At 51.7% G+C, this 13,940-nt stretch overlaps 1 protein-coding gene across 12 annotated transcripts in view; it reads right to left on the bottom strand.

Moving 5' to 3' along the window:
• The window catches only part of EBF4 (EBF transcription factor 4), a 59,787-nt gene extending 52,485 nt beyond the window's left edge, over window positions 1–7,302 (bottom strand). For 3 of the 12 annotated variants that reach the window (XR_015139318.1, XM_086333121.1, XM_086333122.1), the window contains exons 1-2: window positions 7,057–7,302; window positions 4,256–4,377 (exon numbers count right to left, since the gene is read on the bottom strand). Coding sequence is in view for 7 of the 12 variants with exons in the window: in XM_086333121.1 (XP_086189247.1) it covers window positions 4,256–4,299 (44 nt within the window). In the remaining 5 variants the exon portion in view is untranslated. Of the gene's footprint in view, window positions 1–4,255; window positions 4,378–4,879; window positions 5,252–7,056 lie in introns of those variants that run through there. The other 9 variants (XR_015139316.1, XM_086333118.1, XM_086333115.1 and 6 more) reach the window with 7 other exon arrangements.
• Window positions 7,303–13,940: the final 6,638 nt, after the last annotated feature.

Here is a 13,940-nt window from a genome sequence, read left to right as displayed (position 1 = left end):
GGAAGGAGTAAAACTGTATATCTTCTGCATCTCATCCTTTGTCTCAGCTTCCCTAAGGTCTCTGCTAAATCCAGCTCTTCTTTCCCCCGTCTTAGCATGACTACATAAGTCTCCCTTTCCTCTCCTCTGGAGCCTCTCTTCCTCCAAGCATTTCACAGGCCCCAGCTCTCCCTGCAGGCGTCCCTTGGGTCCCTGTGACTGCTGATAATCATCAGGCTGGGCCTGGCATTCCTGGCCTCAGCCAAGATCTATTGGCCTAGCCCTGCCCTGAGCCTAGGACAGTACAGGCAGAAGGAGGACCCGGTGCCTAGAGGCAGCTGCCCAGGACCTGTGTCTAGAAGGGCCAGGTAGAGATGATGCTTTGGGGCTGCTTCATATCCCCTACTCCCACTATCCCAGAGGGCCTCTGCTTATCTGCCCCAGGAAATTCTCTCAGCCCCAAGGCCCCTGGACTGGGGGAGGAGAGTTGGGAACAAAACTCACTAGCTAGCTCTCCCATGCTTCCTCTTGCTCTTGCTTCTACCTAAAGACAGTCCACCCTGCTTCTCTCTGCCCACCCCCTCGCCACCCACCCACAGGCCTGCCTGCCAGGTCCCAGGCTGAGGAATGGCTATTAATTATTAAAGCAAACAAAAGCATTTCCTAGCAGGGAGGCTAGCCTGCAGCTACTTACAGGAAAGGCAGCCCCAGTTGGCTTCCCTTTCAGGGCGCTGCTGGTGTTCTGGGACCAGCTCACGGGGGAGGGCTAGCCTTGGTCCTCCAGGAGTCTACCCAGGCTGGGAGTCATATCAGGAGAGGAGAACTGAATTGCTTCTGTGCTGGGCACCCCAGCAGGAGCTTGTGGAGTCCAGAGAAGGTGGGCTAGGGCTGGGGTATGGGTCTCTGAGATAAAGTCCTGTTGGACCAGGGGATGGATGGTCATGGCAACAGCCAGGGATTCTTGGGCAGAGTTCCCCACTGGGAAGACCCTGCCAGCCCAATGCTCCAGCCTTCCCTATCACCTCCAGGGTATGGTACACAGCCTCTCTTTTCTCCTACCTCTCTTTCACCCAGAACTTTCCTTCCTGTTGGCAGATCTTCCCTTACTGATCTTAGCAGGCTCTGGGCCTTCTCCTCCTTCTGAAAAACCTTGGTGCTGCAAAGCTGGGCAGCAGTAGCTGTTCCAGTGCCTGGTTCCTGCGATCAGGTGGACCATCAATGTGAACAGGGGAGTCTAACCAAAACAGACTTGGTAACCTTCTAACACACACTCCTGCTTCCTTTAGCAGATACTCGTTACCCCACTGACTGCTCAAGCCTGGTGCCGAGGACCACCATCCAGGCCCTAAAGGAAGGTGTAGGCTGGCTGGGCAAGGAAGTCCAGGACAGCAGGGCATAGCTGACTTTGGCCTGTGACAAGCATCCTTAGACAGTACCCAGAACTACTCCCCTTGGCTGAGTGAGAGAGCACAGAGAGAGCAGGTGCTAGGGGGAGGGTCCCAGAGGTTGTAAAATGTTATCCAGTGTGTGAATGGGTCCTGGGAGGAAAGGAACTGTTTCAGGAGACATTGTTGAATGCCGAGTGTCACACAGAGGCTGAGAGGAAGCTTGGGATCAAATCGGACTGTGACGGGCCTTGAATGCTCAGTGTCTGGGAGGAATTGGGGAGGCGGGGGGCGGTCACTGAAGTTTTTAATTGGGGAGGGACACGATCAGAGAAAAGTTCTTTGGAAATCTTCTTTGGCCCCCTGTGTGGCAGATGCTTTGAGGGGCGGGGGCGTGTGGTGAGAGGCTAGGGCAGTGGACTGGCAGGCTGAAGTGATACACTGGGTAGGTTAACTTCAGGCCAGGGAGGAAAGTCTTGGAGGGCACATCTTTGTGTTGAGTATGTGTCATGGTTAAGAGCTGGCCGTGGGCGCTGGGATTCGGAATAGGATATGGAGGGACCATCCAGAAGCCCTGACAAACAGGTGGCTATGGGGTGAAGGCATAGAACACAGCAAAGACAGCTGTCAGACCTCAGGCAGCCTTGCAGGGAATGTTCCAGGGCAAGTTCTTCTGAGACAGAGGGAGCGGAGCCTGTGGAGGTGGAAGAAGGTCAGGGCAGGGAAAGGAATTTCTGTCATTGTGGTTTTAGGATGAAAAGACCCAAACAGAGGACTGAAGAAGGATCAAGAGCCAACCGGTGAGATGATGGCACCGCAGGAAGAGTAAGAAAGGAGTATCCCCCCAACCTGCTCTCCTTGGAGCCCAGAGGCAACCAAAGGTGTGGGGACTCCCAATCCGTGTTCTGAGACAGAGAAGTCTCAGGACTTAGAGATAAGCAGTCAGGCCTGAAGAAATGCCTCTCTCCAAATTGGGGGTGGGAGGGTGGGCATTCTTAGTCCTGGTGATGTAGCCCTGAGGACTCAGACTGGACACGTCCCCCTTACTCAAGATCTCTTTCCTATGTGCAGACAACACTGCTAATGCTCCATCTTGTGGGAGGAGCCTCATCTCCACACTTCCTGAACCTGCACAGGATACAAGGGCTTCCTCCTAATCAAACCTGCTGGCAGGGTCAGAGGGGAAGGTCAGAGACAAATAGGAACCATAAACCCTGAGGCCCTAATGGAACCCTCCATCCACTCCTACAAGGAGCTCTCACCACACAGCCAGTGATGGAGAAAAAGACAAAGAAATTGACCCCCTCAAATTAAATGAGGGCTTTCCTCATAGCTTAGTCGGTAAAGACTCTGACTGCAATGCAGGAGACCTGGGTTCAATTCCTGGGTCAGGAAGATCCCCTGGAGAAGGAAACAGCAACCCACTCCAGTATTCTTGCCAGGAGAATCCCATGGACAGAAGAACCTGGCAGGCTAACAGTCCATGGGGTCACAAGAGTCGGACATGACTTAGTGATTAAACCGCCACAAGTTAAATGAAAAACCAGAACCAACAGAAAAACAAGCAGGATACAGAACTGTATGTATAACACAAGAAAAAAAATATGTCAGTGGGAAGGAAATACATTAAAATATTGACAGTTTGTTGTATTAGAGAGGGGGGTTTTTGTTTTCTATTTTCATTTTTTTCCCTGGAATATAGTTATATCATGAGCGAAAGTATGGAAATTGATTCAAAGACAAGATCCCTTCTCTTCCCGAAGAGGTGAGCTCGGGAGAGAAGCCCCAGTGCTCCCTCTGGACAGTCATGAAAGGACAGGAGCGCAGGAACACCATTCAGTTTGAACATGAAACAAAGTGTGTGTCTGTTAAGAGGTTAGGTAGGGGTTGGTGGTGAGGTGGTATCCCCTGAACAGGACTGGGGATGTGAATGTGTGGCTGGCGTTCAGATCTGGTCTGCCCTGAAACCTCCCAGCAGAATCCTTTCCAGCGGCTGGACAAGCAGTTGCTCAGACCTCTGGAAAGTTCAGCTCCCATGTGCCGCAGGTGTCTGCAGAGGCACCACCTCCTTAGTCCCAGCCACTGAGATCTCCAAGTAGGATGTCCAACGTCCCCTCCCCTTGTTCACAACTGGGGATACAAAAAGCCCGGAGCCCAGGTGTTGGGGGGGGGGGCGGGTCCATAAACCTTTATACTTCCTTTCTAAATCCAGGAGTCCATCCCCCACCCAGGCTCCTGCGCAGACTCCTGCAGAGGAGTCAGAGGAGATGGGCGTGGGCGCTGGGTTCCTAGGGACCCCTTGCCTTGGGTAGGACCCGCTAGAAAAACACCTGGCGAACCTGCCCCATCCTCAGTCCCGATCATTCCACCAAGCCGATTGCCCACCTCATGTCTTCCCCACTCTTCAGCCTGCAGCCGCTTCGCCGGCTCCCGCACACCCCCATCCTCCAACTCTGAGGGATTATAGAAAGCAGTAAGGTGGCTGGGTTTTGTGCCTTTCCTGGCAGAGATCCGTGGAACTGGACAAGGAGGGGCACTTAAGCTGCCTGAGAAGGAAGGGTCAGCAATTCCTTGACGACTGGTTGCTGGGGGACTGCGGGGAGCCGGGAGAATTCCTCCTCTTGAGCCATGGACCACTGGGCACGCGAGCGATAGTCAGAAATCAGAGTCGGGACATCCAGGAGTGGAGGCAGAAGCCCCGCCCCGGCTGCCCCCTCCCCCATGCTCTGGAAGAAGCACAGGCGCTCAGGGCAGGGTGGGCGCAAGAGCTTGCTGGGACAGTGCAGAGTTAGGGCTCCGTCCAACCCCTCGCCCCAGCAGTTCAGCAAGCTGAGCGAAGGCGGCACGGAGCCGTCCAACCGGAGCGCGCCGAGTCGCATCCGAACGCTTACCTCTGCGCCGCGGTACTGGCGTCCAGGATGCCCGCGCCCTGCATCCAGGAGCGCACCGAGCCCAGGCCCGCGGGCAGCAGCGGCTCCTCCTTCAGGTTCAGCCCGCCGCGGGGCAGAGCGTCCTGAGCAGGGAACATAAGGGCGCGCAGTCAGTGGGCGCCCTCACCGCCGGGGATCCGATCCCGCCGAGGCTGCCGGGCGTCCTAGCTCCGCGCGCCTAACGGCACCCGGCGACTGCAGGAGTGCAAGCAGCGGCCGTCCCGGCCACTCAGTGCGCGCCAGCCTCCTGGGCGCTCCCTCGGAGAAAGCGGGTCCGCAAGCGCTGTCCCCTCCCCTCCCCGGGTGCGGGGCGGGGAGATGGAGGGATTTCCCCGCGGCCTGAGCTCCAGCGGGCGGACTGCGCGCGGGGCGGGGAGGGCGAGGAGCGGAGCCGGCAGGCGGTCCGCGCAGAGGCGCGCTCTGGCGGCTGCCCAGGGCCGCGGTCGTCGGAGGGGGTGGGGGGCCCGAGGCCCCGGGAACTGTCTCAGGCGAGGCGGGGGCGCGGGGCTGCCCGCCCTTTCCCCTCGCCGCCCCCACCCCCCGCTCGCCCGCCCGCCCGCGGCGCCGGCGCGGGGCGCTGATTACCATCCGGGAGGAGGATGCTGCGGGCGCGGAGCTCGGCGGCGGCGGCGGCGGCGGCAGGAACAGGAGCAGCCGCGCGTCCCGAGGAAAGGCAGGGGCAGCGCTGGGCCAGCAGACACCGCCGGCGCCCCGCGTGCCCCGGCGCCCCGGCCCTGCCGCAGCCCCGGGCGGCAGCACCTGGAGCAGCAGCAGTAGCAGCCCCGCCGACTCCCCCCGGGGGCCGGTTCCCGCGCTGCCCCGCCGCGGCCGCCGCCGCCCGCCGCTCCCCGGGGCCTGGCCGCGGGCCCGGGCCATCCCGCCGCCGCCGCCGCCGCCGCCGCCGCTCCCTGGGGAGCGGGAGCAGAAGGGAGGGAGCGCGGGCGGGAGGAGGGATGGCGGGAGCGGGCGGGCCCAGGGGACTGGGGGCCGGGGGAGGCGGGGGCGGGGCGGCGCGGCCGGCCGAGGGGCGGCCAGGGACGTGACATCATCGGGGGAGGAGCGGCCGGGCCCGGGCCGCCGCGGCGGGGCGGACCCTGGCGAGTCGGTCGCCTACGCTAGGGTCTGCGGCCTGGTCGAGGCCGCGGGAAGGGACTGGAGGGACCAGCGTGGACCCGGGAGGCCCAGGCAAGGAGCACACGGGCCTGCGCGGTGGGGGAGCCCGGCCGAAGCCAGAGGAGCCAGCGGCCCCGCGCTCAGAATCCGCCGCCGCCTCTAGGTCGCCACTGGACTAAGCCCCGGCTTGGTCTCCGCTATCTTCGTCTCCCAAGTGCCCGCCTCACTCGGCGCTGATGCCCAGTTCCTGCACTTGCCGCTCAATTCGACGCCTTCCAGCTTTTACTCTTGATGTTCTTTGCTCTCCCGGGCCGTCCTTCCCGCCTTTCCCCTGACCTCGGTTTCACCTCAGCCTGGGTCTCAAACCTTTTTCCCTTGCTGGGCCCCGGACGGGCAGAACGCAGTCGCTGCACCCGCCACACTTAGTTCAGTCCGTGACTTGCCTAAAACGAAAGCATTCTTGTTTCCAACCTCTGCCTTTCAAACACCTCTTAGGTTTTGATGAGAGTTGGATACTGAGTTAAGATTCATTTCTTCTTGCTCCCCAGCCAGAGAAGTTTCCCTCTTAGATTTCATGCCTCTTAGTTCCCGGCCCAGAAATCATCTCACCCTTGATCCCAGGGCTGAGCCATTTCTACCCTTCTCCCCACATTTTGGCCTGGTGTGTCCTGGCCAAGCTTTAAACAAGCTCAGAAAGAGTCCAGCACTTTCCTGCAAAAGAGCATGGGGGTGGCCTGTCCAGCCTGCTGCTTCATTCAGACACCCCTGGAATATCTCTTTTCTGTCCCAGCTGACTCCCATCCTCTTTTGGGGGGCTTCCAGATGTGCAGTTAGTGGTCCACCCCATAAGGATCCAAATGAGGTCCAGAGCCACTGCTGAGCTTCCTACCACTCTAGGGGCACACCCCTCCCCCTGCACCTCCCTTCCTGACCTCTGTCCTCTACCATCTCTCTCTCTCTCCAGGCTCCCTCACCTGCCAGGGCTGTCACTCCCACTCAGACTTCTCAAGGTCTCAGTTTTTACCCCAGGTGAGATTATCAAAGGTAGTCTCCCCCGAAGATGAATTCTTTTGCCAGTCTTTTTCTCCACCTCCTTCAGTTCAGTTCAGTTCAGTCTCTCAATTGTGTCTGACTCTTTGCGACCCCATGAATTGCAGCACGCCACTGAGCGACTTCACTTTGACTTTTCACTTTCATGCACTGGAGAAGGGAATGGCAACCCACTCCAGTATTCTTGCCTGGAGAATCCCAGGGACAGAGGAGCCTGTTGGGCTGCCGTCTGTAGGGTCGCACAGAGTCGGACACGACTGACGCGACTTAGCAGCAGCAGCAGCAGCACCAGCAGGCCTCCCTGTCCATCACCAACTCCCGGAGTTCACCTTATCTGACTCTAAATCCTTGCTCCTCCCAATGTGGTCCTTCGACCAGCAGCTTCAGCATTAGTGAGAGCTTGTTAGAAATGCAGAATCCTTGCCCAGACCTGCTAAATCAGAACCTACTTTTTACCATGATCCCAGGTGACTGGCATGCACATTACACTTGAGAAGCAGTGCTCTAGAGAAACCCCCAAGGCTGTTCCATACTTGCTCCAACCCTCTCCCCAACCTTCAAACCTGCCTCTGGCTCTAAATTTCCAGCAGACAGCCTACCTGTTATTTACTGGAGAGATTACAGGGAATCTTGGCAGAATCCTGCTGTCTTTCTCAGCTGTCCATGTTTTTCCTCCTTTCTCAGTCTTCTCACCCATCCTTTTCCCCCCACTGTGTCCCAGAGAAGCATGTGGGCTTAGAGACCTCTTTGCTCAGTCCCTTCTTCTGCACCTCCTGATGTTGTTCCATCTGATCTGTCTGATTGTTGATCCTCCTTCTTTCCTCTGCTCAGACCTCCTCATTCTTGAAAGAACCCTCCTTTTGTCCCCGCCTCCTCCTCCTCCAACTTGTGCCCCTCCTGTTTCTAAGAAAGTCCACAGGCACACTCCACCAAGGCTGCCTTGTCAGCACCCAGCAAGCCACTCTTGAAACCCGCATAGTCTGGCTCCCTTCCAGCTCTGCTGCTGTTTGTTCCTCTCTGCCTCAGGCCCTCTGACCCCCATGCAGCACCGAGCTCTGCGCCTGCCTTGTTCACACACTTGAGAAGGCCATCCTGATGACCAAAGCATACCATCTCTCCTCTTATCCCTGGGTGTGCCCCAGCCTGCTGTGTGCTGCTCCCTTCTTCCTTTCTTTCAGAGAACTCAGGCTTTTCCATAGTCTCAGAGGCCATCTTTGAGGAAACTGTGTCCTAGTGTGGGCCTCCATCTGCTTCTGTTGGCCCTGAACACCCATTGGTGAGGACAGAGCTGGCCTTGACCCATGGGGAGGAGGGGCGCTCCTGCTTCCAGGGAGCGACCCTTTCCCAAGTAGATCTGCCCTTGAGCTGGAGTTGGGACTGCTTCATCTCCACGTGCCCAGGCCACACTCATGCCCATTCCCAACAAACCAGCTCTTCATCTGTGGCCCTAGGTGATGAGGGTACCAATTGGACCCAGCAAGTAGAAAGCCACTGGGCAAATTTTGGGTCAGTTTTTGGTGTCAGAATTAGGTATTTCTGCTTTAGATCCAGCAAGTCTGTTTCTTGGAACTCTTTGTTTTTATTTTGTATTACTTATCTTAGTTCCTTTGACAAAATTCTCTGAAACTGTTGTAGCTTCATGAGAAAGGGCTTTGGGGGCCTGTTGTAGCTGTGTTCACAGAGAGCTGGAGGGGTGGTGGTGATGGAAGATGCTGGTCCAAGGCTGCCAGAGAATCTTCCCTTTCAGATTTCATTCCTCTTAGTTTCTGGCCCAGAAATCATCCTGCCCTTGACCCGATGGCTGAGACATTTATGCCCCCTTCCCCACATTCTGGCCTGGTGTGTCCTGGCTGGGCATTGAACAAGCCCAAATTGATAGAGAATGTCTTTCTGGCCCAGGCAGAGGCTCACCATAGACCACCAGCCCAGAGCCTCTGACCTCATCCTTCTCCATCATGGACATTTGTGCTCATCCCACAGGGAGGGCTCTTGTCATGTGCCTGGTGCTAGATAATAAGCAAAGCCTAAAACACAGGCCGTCCTTATGGGTGCCACAGTGTGGTGGTGGGAGATGTGTAAGTCCTCAGTGTCACTCCAGAGTGACCTGAGCTGCTGGAAAAGATGCAGGTGCCAGTACTTGGACCAGCACAAAAGGGCCTGAGCCTGAGAGGGGAGAAGCAGTCTTGGGCAGAGGATCAACATCTATAAAGACTAGCAGAGCTGAATGAGTGGGTTTATAGCACTTGCTTCAAAGTAGAAGCTTTTAGCACCTGGAGCATCACGCTTGTGCTTAGGATTCCATGCTGAGGCTCTTGGGCTCTTTCCTGTAGGCGTGGGCCTTAAAACAATATTTTAAAAATCGGCAGAACCCCCTCCTTTCTCTAAAAGTTAGAGTGCAACACCATAGAAAACAAATCCAAAGGGGTGTATTAGGCAGAAGCGCCCTTGGCCAGACTGTGTTGGGCCATAGCGCCCCCTGGAGGCTCCAGAGTGTTAGCTCAGCACTTGGATCCACTTCATATCAACTTCCCTTGCCTGATGGGAATGAAAATATAGGAAGAATGTAAAAACTAAAGCATGCACTAGATATGACTGTTCACATTGTTCTAGGAAGAAACAAAAATGGCTAGGGCCATCACAAAAGGCTTCTTGGTGGGCATGCCCCAGCTCTTAGCCTTACTGTCTTTTGTCTCCTGAGGTCTCTTCAGCTGCTCTAGGGAAACCTGCACTACAGGTGTTATTTGACCTCAAGATGATTCATCATCCTATTGCCCACATTGAGGCTGAGTTACTCAGTCTTATATAATGATACAAGTACTGGTGGTCACTTGGTCAGGAGTGTTGTACTCCCACCTTCATTCAGTCTCTGGGCTGGAGCAAAGGCTGTGTGTCCCCTCAATATTCCAAGTTGTCCACATCCTTTCCAAACACAAACCATCTCGAAGACAACCAGTCTCAATTTCAGTCCCCATTGAGGAAGAGGAATGGAACCATTCTCCTGTGGAGCAAGATCTCCACAGGGCTGACCCTTTGTTCACACTCCATCTTTCAGAGAAGGTTCAGGAACTAACTGCAGGTTTCTCACCTAAAGCTGTAATATCACCAGCAGTATCCCTGAAGGGCTGCCCCTTAGCTACCCACAAGCAGTGGTGGAAAATTTGAAATGATAGTGTGTATATATATATATATATATATATATGTATATATATATATATATATATTGCCCTCGCCCCCCGCCCCCTGCCCCCCGCAATTGTATGAGCTTCAGTCAGCAGGGACGAAGGCTACTAAATCTTCCCTTAGGATCTGGATTTGAGTAGGAACAGTTAGGTACTCACATACTCAGTCTCATACTATTCCTCTTTGGCCCTGACTCATCTTGACCGCTTCTTCACCCCCAAAACATCTGCCACACTCTTTGAACCCTTCTTTCTAATTAGCCAATTTCCTCATATTCTCAACATTTCTTTAAATGGTTTCTCTCATCTCTAGCCTTAACTGAAACCTGATGTCACCTGTTATAGACTGTATGTTTATGTCCCTTGGAAATTCATATGTTGGAGCCCTAGCTTCCAATGTGACTAGATTCAGAGACAGGCCCTGTGAGGAGAGGATAAAGGTCAAATGATGGTCAAAGGTCAAAGGATGGTCCTGACTTGATAGGACTGTGTCATTATAAGAAGAGGAAGAAATAACAGAGTTTTCTGCCTCATGTGAGGATACAGCAAGGAAGCAGTCATTTGCAAGCCAGGAAGAGAGTCATCATGTTATCAGATTGAACTCAGATTTGCTCTCCTGGTGTGAAGCAAAGCAAATCTACTGACATTTGAGTGTGGTGATGGAAAGTACAGCCTTTATTGGAGAATGGGTAGCTAATGCTCAAAAGACCCAAACTCCTTAACGTTTTTTAGGGAAGAGGTTTTAAAGGCAACATTGGGGTGAGGGTTGCAAGGTGCATGATGTGCTCATGGAAATTCTTCTGATTGGTTAGTGGTGAGGTAGCAGGATGTTTCAAGAATCTTTGTCATTTATCTCCTGATTCTAACAAGTCTGAGGTCTTTATGCTTGTGGTCAGCAGTTTCTGTTGGGAGGGGGGTGTAAAACAACTTGAGTAAAACAACTCAAGAATATGTGTCAGATTGTTATCTTTACCCCTTGAGAAGCAACTAGGGGTCCTGTGCCTGTTTTACAGCTGAACTATTGCTTAAGTTATTACTTTTCTTGTTTGACTGATTTTCCTTTATTCTCTGCATTCCCTCACTTCTCTGACTAGTAACTATGTGAGTCTGCTCCTTGGAATTCAGGGAAGGCCTAGGTGACTAAAACCCTCTTCTTTTTCTTATTTTTTTTACAAACAGGAACAGGGGAACACAGAGCAATCTGCCACTGGGGAGGCTTTGTAGGCTCCTGCTCAGTTTCACTGGAGAAGGCAATGGCACCCCACTCCAGTACCCTTGCCTGGAAAATCCCATGGATGGAGGAGCCTGGTAGGCTGCAGTCCATGGGGTTGCTAAGAGTCGGACACGACTGAGCCACTTCACTTTGACTTTTCACTTTCATGCATTGGAGAAGGAAATGGCAACCCACTCCAGTATTCTTGCCTAGAGAATCCCAGGGATTGGGGAGCTTGGTGGGCTGCCGTCTATGTGGTCGCACAGAGTCAGACACGACTGAAGCGACTTAGCAGCAGCAGCAGCAGCAGCTCAGTTTCACTCACCAGAAACTGAATTGACTAGTGCCTTGATCCTGAGCTTCCTAGCCTCCAGCACTGTAAGAAAATAAATCTCTTTGGTTAAGCCACCGAGTCTTTGGTATTTTCTTATGGCAGCCTGAGCAGACTAAAGCAACACCCTAAGACACCCTTTCTTCTAAAGGCCCTTTCTGGCAGCTACTGTTTATTCTTTCACCTCACTACATGTAACTACTTGGAATTTGACTTTGCCCCACTTTCAAGCTAATTGATTTACCTGTTACCATTTCATGAATTCTGGTAGAAGACATGAGATTCCTGGATCAGAGACAAAGAACAGCAAAGTACTCAAAGCACAGCAAGTAGCAAAAGCATTGTTTTCATCAGTTTCTCTTGCTCCCACTCCCAAGTCCCATAGGAACAATGTGAAGGAGCCCTGTGGATGCCCTGCATACAGTGGGTTTGTTTTGCATTTGAGGAACAGGAGAATGGGGAACCCACTTCTTTTATAGAAGACAATAAGCAAGCTCTTTGTCCTGGAGAGAGAGATTGCTTTATTCCTCAAGATTGCTGTCTGCACACACACCCTGAGAAATAGTGCAGGCAGAGTGCTCAAGACCTTATATTCTTTGCATGCCCCATAAAAATGTGCAGTGATGCACAAGGTCTATGGCATCTAAACTCTCTCAACAATTGACCTACACATTGTTGGCTGAACTTGACTATTTACGTGAATATACCACTCCATTCACCACTCTCATTAATCTGATTAAATAGAGACTGAGACCAAATCTGCTCAATCTGTCTCAATCAGAATTTAATTAAGGCTACTATCAATAGACCTGGAGAAGCAAATGGTAACCCACCCCAGTATTCTTGCCTGGAGAATCCTGTGGACAGAGGAACTTGGCAGGCTACAGTCCATAGGGTCACAAAGAGTCAGACATGACTGAAGTGACTTAGCATGCACGCACACACTATCAACAGAAACTCAAGAGACTTCCCTGGAGGTCCAGTGGTTAGAAGTCCTCCTGCCAATGCAGTGGGACATGGGTTTGATCCCCGGTCTGGGAAGATCCCACATGCCTTGGAGCAACTCAGCTCATGCACCACAATTACTGAGCCCACATACCTAGAGCCTGTGCTCTGCAATAAGAGAAATCATCACAATGAGATGTCCAAGTGCCGCAACGAAGAGTGGCCCCCATTTGCTTCAACTAGTGAAAGCCTCAACATGGCAACAAAGACTGAGCATGTAGCAGTAGGGTGTGTGGACCAAAAGGAGATGAAGGAAGTAGTCAGAAGTGTTTTGAGTTTGTTTATTTTTAATTAATTAATTTTTTATTGAAGGATAATTGCTTTACAGAATTTTGTTGTATTGTGTCAAACCTCAACATGAATCAGCCATAGGTATACATATATCCCCTCCCTTTTGAACCTCCCTCCCATTTCCCTCCCCATCCCATCCCTCTAGGCTGATGCAAAGCCCCTGTTTGAGTTTCCTGAGCCATACAGCAAATTCCCATTGGCTGTCCATTTTATATATGGTAAGGTAAGTTTCCATGTTTCTCTTTCTATACATCTCACCCTCTCCTCCCCTCTTCCCATGTCCATAAGTCTAGTCTCTATGTCTGTTTCTCCATTTTTGCCCTGTAAATAAATTCTTCAATACCATTTTTCTAGATTCTGTATATATGCATTAGAATATATTTATCTTTCTGTTTATGACTTACTTCACTCTATGTAATAGGTTCTAGGTTCATCCACCTCATTAGAACTGACTCAAATGTATTCCTTTTTATGGCTGAGTAGTATTCCGTTGTGTATATGTACTGCAACTTCCTTATCCATTCATTTATTAATGGACATCTAGGTTGCTTCCATGTTCTAGCTATTGTAAATAGTGCTGCAATGAACACGGGGATACATGTGTCTTTTTAAATTTTGGTTTCCTCATGGTATATGCCTAGGAGTGGGATTGCTTTGTCATATGGTAGTTTTATTCCTTTTTTTTTTAAGGAATCTGCATACCATCTTCCATAGTGTCTGTATCAATTTACATTCCCACCAACAGTGCAAGAGCATTCCATTTTCTCCATACCCTCTCCTGCATTTATTGTTTGTAGACTTTTTGATGAGGGCCATTCTGACCAGTATGAGGTGATATCTCATTGTAGTTTTGATTTGCATTTCTTTAATAATGAGCGATGTTGAGCATCTTTTTGTGTGTTTGTTAGACATCTGTATATCTTTTTTAGAGAAATGTCTGTTTAGGTCTTTTCCCCACTTTTTGATTAGTTTGTTTGTTTTTCTGGTATTGAGTTGTATGAGCTGCTTCTATATTTTGGAAACTAATCTTTTGTCAGTTGTTTCATTTGCTATTATTTTCTCCCATTCTGAGGGTTGTCTTTTCACCTTGCCTATAGTTTCCTTTGCTGTGCAAAAGCTCTTCAGTTTAATCAGGTCCCACTTGTTTACTTTTGTTTTTATTTCCATTACTCTAGGAGGTGGATCATAGAGGATCTTGCTTTGATTTATGTCATCGAGTGTTCTGCCTATTTTCCTCCAAGAGTTTTATAGTTTTTGGTCTTACATTTAGGTCTTTAATCCATTTTGAGTTTATCTTTGTGTATGGTGTTAGGAAGTGTTCTAATTTCATTCTTTTACATGTAGTTGTCCAGTTTTCCCAGCACCATTTATTGAAGAGGCTATCTTTGCCCCATTGTATATTCTTGCCTCCTTTGTCAAAAATAAGGTACCCATAGGTGCATGGGTTTATTTCTGGGCTTTCTG

The sequence above is a fragment of the Bos grunniens genome, chromosome 13 (assembly GCF_055505025.1).
Source record: "Bos grunniens cultivar Pamir isolate PY7600 chromosome 13, Bosgru_T2T1.0, whole genome shotgun sequence".
Lineage (NCBI taxonomy): Eukaryota > Metazoa > Chordata > Mammalia > Artiodactyla > Bovidae > Bos > Bos grunniens.
This window is presented reverse-complemented; position numbering and strand designations above follow the sequence as displayed.